The 7352-nt window shown below is 40.7% G+C and overlaps 1 protein-coding gene across 1 annotated transcript; it reads right to left on the reverse strand.

The window, feature by feature from the left end:
* Positions 1-556: 556 nt before the first annotated feature.
* Positions 557-6945, reverse strand: LOC139460220 (uncharacterized). Its single transcript, XM_071241728.1, has 4 exons — positions 6939-6945; positions 4831-4920; positions 3168-3209; positions 557-1946 (listed from the first exon to the last, which is right to left on the reverse strand). Exons 1-4 carry the CDS (start codon positions 6943-6945, stop codon positions 880-882), a joined length of 1206 nt encoding a protein of 401 aa, XP_071097829.1. The 3' UTR covers positions 557-879.
* Positions 6946-7352: the final 407 nt, after the last annotated feature.

Genomic DNA, 7352 nt, shown 5'->3' on the forward strand with positions numbered 1-7352 from the left:
GCCTGGGGATGTCGAGAGCGAATGCATGCATGCATTGTACACCAAGTTACCAATACACGAGACCCGTGAGTAATATAGATTTCAGCAATGCTTGTCGAAAAAGGCGACTAACGGGATCGGGTGGTCAGGCTCGCTGACTTGCCTGATGCATGCCATCGATCCCAAATGCGTGGATCGATGCTCATGATGCCAAACACTGTATTGTCTGGTCGAGACTCGATTATTTACAGACCGCCGTCATATAGCTGGAATATTGCTGAGTGCGGCGTTAAACAACAAACAAACCAAACATATACACGAAACAGAGCCATTACATATATACATATACATGTATATATAACTATCTATCCTTAAACGTATTGGAGGCAAACTTCCGCTAAAATACAAAAACGTCCTTGATCAAAAAGTAATATTAAGTTCTCCATTACACTGACGGACAATTCAAAGTACTAAGATAGAGTATTCTTCTCTTCTGGTATAAACATGCATCTTTAGCTATTTGTATTACAGAGAGCCAATAATGCAAGTTGGGAGAATAAAGGGCATGGCTAAACTACGAAAATGTACATCAAGTTCAATATAAAATGTATTGGCCCATTAAATGCTACACATACACCATAAAACACATTGTCAATGCAAGAGAATAATATAAGACTTTACATTTTGAAAGGGATATAATGTCACATCAAATGCAAGTGTCATAATAACTTTACAAGCATGCGATATTTGAGCTTCACTGGTTCAGTGATTCTTGGGCAAAATGCTGCTTATAGACACCGACACCCATGCTGATGCTGAGCCTTTGGTTAGAGAAATGAAACAGTCAATGACTTCACAATATCAGGTCAACGCTGATGAACAGTTGATGTCACTGGCAGGTCACTTATGCTCAGTATTTCCTATTTTCATTTCTGGAAACGTCTTTTTTAACCAATCGTCAAAAGATAGTCGGACACATGCATCATATTTCAAGCAAGCAATCTTCCTTTCTTCAAGTTCAAAAGACGCTGGTCCCAAGGCGTCATGAAACACGCAACCATTGACAGGTCCTACAGCCACTTCAATAATGTATTTGCCATCTCCAGTGTTGTGAATCCCTATTGTGAAGACGTCGTTCACATCAGAATATTTGTTTCTAAAAATCCATATTCTGCTCAGCAGCTCTTGTTCAAGCGTTCTCATAAATTCATCTACCTGCCACTTTCCAGGAGGAACTATGTTTAATCCTCGCATAACCTCTTTCGGTTTTTCCAAGTGAAAGCTTTCCTCCCCTACAAATATGTTTCCGCCGTTTTTTCTGTTTGAAAGTGATGAAACATACTCAGGCAAATGAACTTCATCAACGAGTTCACTGACATTATCACTTAAGCTTCTGTCGACCGATCTATATCCATACGACCACATTTTGACATCTGCATACAACTTCACCACAGCCTTTCCATGCTTGATATAAGAGACACCTTGCAAGGTGGGCGCAGTATTCTGTACTGTACGCTGAGTGATGAGGCGTGACTTCAAAGTATCAAGTGAGACAGATTGATAGTTCAACATACATGTGGTAGGTTGTGTCGTTTTCAGATCAGCAGTGATAAACGTTGCTGAACGCTCAACATCTATTCTCAATATGTCAGGACATGTTTCATCAAATTCACACTCGAAAACATCGGAAACAATCTCACCGGGAGATGTCAGTGTACTGAGTATAGACTCAACGAATGAACGAGTATTCTCAATCCCATCAGAAGAATGTACGTACAGAATGCCTCCATGCTTGTTTCTCAACGCAGATAATATCTTCTTCATGTGATACTGTGTCTTCTGCATCAGTTCACATGTACATGTTTTATTCTCTGATGGGTCTAAAAGGTGGATGAAGAAGACATGCTTCCCTAACTCACACTCATGCCTAGCTTCCTCGGTAACGTTGTCACACGTGTCACATCCATCTATAGAACAAGTTTGTTTTTTAAAGTAGAACGCATAAACATTATTTCATACCTTGGCGGGATTCACTTGGTGAGGCAATTAAAACAGTTAAGTTACGAATTATACTAATTGTTGCGATTGACGCAAGTTAAATCATCTGAACATTTCCGGTCAGGATTAACGTTTTTATTGTTTTATTGTCGCAGTTTCAAGCAGAAACCTTAGCTATGTTTCAAAGTCTTAATAATTAGATAAATGTGCAAAAAAGTAGTCTAGAGATCGAAGAATAAAGGACTATTTTCATACAAGTCATCATAAGCCTCAGTCACACAGACAATGCGACCACGATGCAACCTACTGGCGACCAAAATATTCGCAAATTGGTTTCCACTGTGTGGCGATCGGTTTCGTCCACACAAGGGTGTTGACTGTTTGCAACTTACTGGCGACATATCGGTGATTGATCAGTGATGAGGCGGCGACAACTAGTCACTGACCAGTCCCTGTTCAGTTGCAACAAGTCACCGAAGATTCGCTGACTAGTCACCGATCGGTCTCAACCAGTTGCAAATAATTCGCCGTATTTTCGGTGAACAGTTGCCGATCAATCAGTGACAAGTTGTAAAACCTATCGCTGATTGACCGGCGATCATACGCTAATTCCAAATGTGGGCAGAAGTAGTTGCTCCGGTCTCAGCGATCGCTACCCGGTCGCAAAGGAAATCAGTCGCCAAGAGCTTGCATCGCGGTCCCATTGTCTGCGTGACTGTAGCCTTAAACATCATCTATCAGCATTGCCTAAGCGACTTCCTGCAATAAAATGCTATTGAGCATGTCAGGTTACTGACGTTCTATGATCATTAATCGATGTATGCAATTTTGAGATATTGTCTACCATGTCATGTGTTAAAGTAGTCGGCAGTGGCCTGGGGCGCCTAAATTTGCTGTCCATTAGGCATTTAGAGACGTACATTTGTATGTTGGGTTCGAATCCCAGGTTAGCCAGCGTTATGCCAGTAGCATGCCCATGCTCTTGGGGGTTCATCAAAATGATAAAAGTTTAAGACCTCCGTCACGCGGTGACGCAAATGTTATAGCGGATATTTTATAATGACATGTTGTAGCCACATGTACTTTGAACTACTGATTCTATGTAACCGAAAAGACACAAGATATTACGTCATAGTGTTAATGAGTTGTCTCTTTCTTAACTATTTCCTGTGTGACCTGCATATACTTACATATCTTAATGACTTCTGCCGGCAGTGGATGGGGACGGAGAGCTGCAAGAAAATAGCAAATAATGTATAATAGTGAGCTGAAACGTAGCTCAAGGTTCCTGAGTCAGTCGGTCAGTCAGTAGGCGGTTGGGTGAGTGAGTGAGTGAGTTAAACTTTAACGTCACATCGGCATATTTCAGCCATTTCGTGACGATCCTTTAATGAGGAGACGAAATTGTTTCCATTGTAACAATATTGGAGATGAGTCACTCACTTGACAGGAGTTTAAATGTAAAGACTAGTTGGCCTTTTCGGTTTGTCATTAATGGATCTTTCAGAGTTTGATCTGTGTTATAAATCGTGATGACATCAAACACTGTACCGAATTAAAGAAAGTCAAGTTGGATAACACGCAAATCAGTCCACATAAATCAGGTCAAATGTCACATAACCAGTGTAGAAATATCCTGGTTGAACCCTTAGACGATGGATTTGGGCTAACTCGGCTATTAAGAGGATCACTCACACAAGACCGGTGCACTTAATAATGTCTAATAACTTAGCTTATATCAACGAGCGTTCTGCTCATATTACAATGATTTTCAAAATAATGCCTAAGTTAGTGTCCAGATGACAATGTCTACAATTTGAATCCACGGATAATCCATCGCGCAAATTAAAAAAATTGCTGAACCTGTAAATCATAAGTAGGCCAAATGTGACATGATTTGCCATTGTTGTTTGTTGTGTGACGCTGCACCCAGAAATATTCCAGCATATGACGGTTGTCGGTAAAGAATCAACTCCGAGCCAGACAATCCAGTGATTGATACGCATCGACACGATGACATGCATAAACCAAATCACCGAGTGTGACAAACTTAGCCCGATATATGTAGACAAGCACAGATCAAAATGTTATATGACTATCATAAATGTAACACACAACATTGACAAATGACTAATTACTGTTTGATAGTAAAATATTCCACTTGTAAAAGGGGCAGGGGTGGCCCAGTCGTCTAAGGCGCCGCGATTCGCTGTGCAGAGTTGCGTCCCTTGGGCAGGCCAGAAACCTATGATTGTGGGTTCGAATCCCGGTTCGCCCTGATTGTGTTTCTAGGTTTGTCAGCACCATACCCGTGCTCCTTAGGTTTCACCGAAGTGGTAAACGTCTGAGACCTGCATCACTTCGGGCTTTCCTCCCACATAAAGCTGACACGCCGTGATATAACTGGAATACTGTTAAAAGCGGCGTTAAAGTCAACTCACTCACTCCCTCACAATGTCGGATATATTAACACTTTATTACTACTCGTGGTCAATTTTTATGATTAACCAACTCAATAAAAATTAATTATGCTTAATTAACAGACATGACTAAACTCGGTTTGTATTAACTTCAAGAATTATTATTCAGGAATTAATAATACGTTAACATATCAATTTCGATACATTAACATGTTTGATTATCGGATGATTCTGCTCAGGTTTGATAGCCAGTAATTGTCAACATCCAATCCGATACAAAAAGAAAAATAGGTGAAATTCGCAAGCCATAAAGCTTGTTAAGACGTTAACCTGGCCCAAAATAGAAAGCCGAAAGCAGTTGAATACCATTCACGCGGGATGTAACCACATCATGCAAAATTAACAATCATTCTATTGAATAGTGATTACCTACCTGATCGTGCAAGCTCCTTCAAAGATTCCTCAGAGATATCACCACGCAGTCGCTCTCGCCTAAACTTGTGACAGTGTCGACAAGATCGATCTGAAGAACGAAATAAACTGTGTCATATTGCTTAGCTAACGAGGGACACGTCTTGGTGTTCACAACCTGATGGAACGAAAAACGCATTGGTCTCCTCCCAATGTATATAACGGGTAAATCGAATGTGAAAACCAAACTACTATGGGGATTCTCCATCATGGGAATATATTCAATTATCAGTTTACGACTGCCATGCCCCTGTGGTATATTTGAAGTTGTTCTCTGAAGGGTCTAAGGGACTTATGGGTCTGACTTGGGTCGGTTACGCGAGGTTGTATGTTGTTGGTACCGAAACCAACTTCTAGAGAGGGTGTTCTGGGGCACATTGAATACAGTGTTTAAAGCGGACTGAAATTATGCTGCTTCCAATCGTCCAATAAATGTTGTTAGGTTGTGTTTCCCGCTTTTCGAAGCATGCCTTCGCAGTTGAACAGTTTGTGACAGGCAATGTTTGGTATCCAATGACATCATTATCATGCTTCACACAGCAATAATGTGCTGATGTCTTACATGATTGTAGAACAACATCACCAATGCGTTATATTTGTTTTTAACTCTGCAATTAATCTTAACTTGGGCGGTCGGGTAGCCTAGTGGTTAAAGCGTTCGCTCGTCACGCCGAAGACCCGGGTTCGATTCCCGACATGGTTTTGGTTGGTTGGTTTGTTGTTTAACTGCGCACTCAGCAATATTCCAGCTATATGACGTGTGAAACCCATTCCTGGTGTCCCCCGCGTGATATTGCTGGAATATTGCTAAAAGCGGCGGAAAACGATACTCACTCACTCACTCATTTATCGTTACTTACTTTATATTTTCGTCTGTCACGTTTCGTTTCTTTAGAATGACTCATAAACCACTCAATTTTTTTTCTCATGTATCTTTTTAGGCATGCTCTGGTGCCTTTTGATCTTCATGTATTTTTTCGTTTCCAAGGCAACAAGTTGGATTAAGTTTCAAATGCAAATCAGACAATTTTGCTGAACTAATCGAGAAAGTTGGAATTCTGCGATGAAATCGGTCCCCGCCCATATTATAACCTTGTTTTGAAAGGCGACTAAATAAACCTGGCGGTCAGGTTCGATGACGTGGCTCATCACACATTATTTTAGTGATGTTTAACGAAAAAACAAGCAGAGAATCACACATCACTCAGGAAATGTGTTAGGTTTTTGCTATTGTGTTATGTAATTATGATTTATTGTATTGAAATTATTAAACATAACATTGCAAAAAAAACGTTATTTGTGTTGAAAAGTACCATTACTACTTCACGTCCTTGGAATATTTTGAATAACAATACCAGAGAATAATTATAATCAGTCTCGATTATTCGCCGAAACAGACTCGAGAGCACGTAAAGAATAAAGGGATTTATTTGGTTTAGTCATCCCGATCAATCATACTCACACATGTTTGTGTGATTTTATGCATATAATTTAAACGGCGCGGGATGTCGATCACTAACTTTATTGGGTGTTTGTCCCCAATAGAAATCATGCTGCGAAATAGATTCACTTATTTTTTAATGAAAATGGTGCAATTAGTGTAACATCTGATGCTTCTAATGTTCTAACTCTCTGCTATCGGACATGCTCACCCGTTTCACGACCACCCGCTATCATCAGTCATTCTTTGTGATCCATTCATATAATTTGCACCACTATTTTGCATTTTACGCCCAAATGAATCCTTGTCGGCAGATAATCGAGACTGATCATTCTCCATGCTCACGGGTTTATATTAACTTCGCCTGACTTGTGGCCTGTGCGTTGTAAACGGAACCACGGGACACCACATGGTGTTTTCCTACCAACCCTATACAGTTGGAGTGTAGATGAGATTCTTTGCCATATAAGAGTTCACTTTCCTTCGGAGCAGAAGTGATTCAATTATTTTTATATGAGTAGGTGGTCACTTTCAAAATGACAAAAGACTGCTTTTCTGTATCTACTTTTATCAACCCCACCTTTCGAGGTTTCATTCTCAGAATAATATGTTTCAGTATCAGGACTTACCTGCCATATATATGAACTTCAAAGGAGAAGTAAGGTGAGATGGGTTTCAACGTCACGTTCAATATCATTGCACTTCAAAAGTGACGTGGATGCACGCGTGTGTGTGTGTGACTGCTAGTGCTGGTCCGGACTAATGGCAGTTTCACAGTGCTATATATCCTCCTGAGAAACCATGTCGCAGTTTAACATGAATACCCCACTCAGACACAGTTTTCTGACTCCGAGCCGACAAGACTCGTGAAGATTCCGGGGTAGAATAGCTCTTCAGCAACCCATGCTCGTAAAAGGTGACTATGCTTGTCGTAAAAGGCGACTAACGGGATCGGGTGGTCAGGGTCGCTGACTTGGTTGATACATGTCATCGATCCCAATTGCGTGGGTCGATGCTCATGATATCAATCACTGGATTGTCTC

Source organism: Haliotis cracherodii, unplaced genomic scaffold, assembly GCF_022045235.1.
Source record: "Haliotis cracherodii isolate W230 unplaced genomic scaffold, xgHalCrac1.p SCAF_14, whole genome shotgun sequence".
Lineage (NCBI taxonomy): Eukaryota > Metazoa > Mollusca > Gastropoda > Lepetellida > Haliotidae > Haliotis > Haliotis cracherodii.

Bases quoted from the DNA above. Each gene is read 5' to 3' on its own strand.
- LOC139460220 (XM_071241728.1), bottom strand. The intron at 3,210-4,830 runs GTAGGTAATCAC...ATTTTCTTGCAG, and splicing joins GAAGGAGCTTGCACGATCAG to CTCTCCGTCCCCATCCACTG. The intron at 1,947-3,167 runs GTAAGTATATGC...CTTGTTCTATAG, and splicing joins GGCAGAAGTCATTAAGATAT to ATGGATGTGACACGTGTGAC.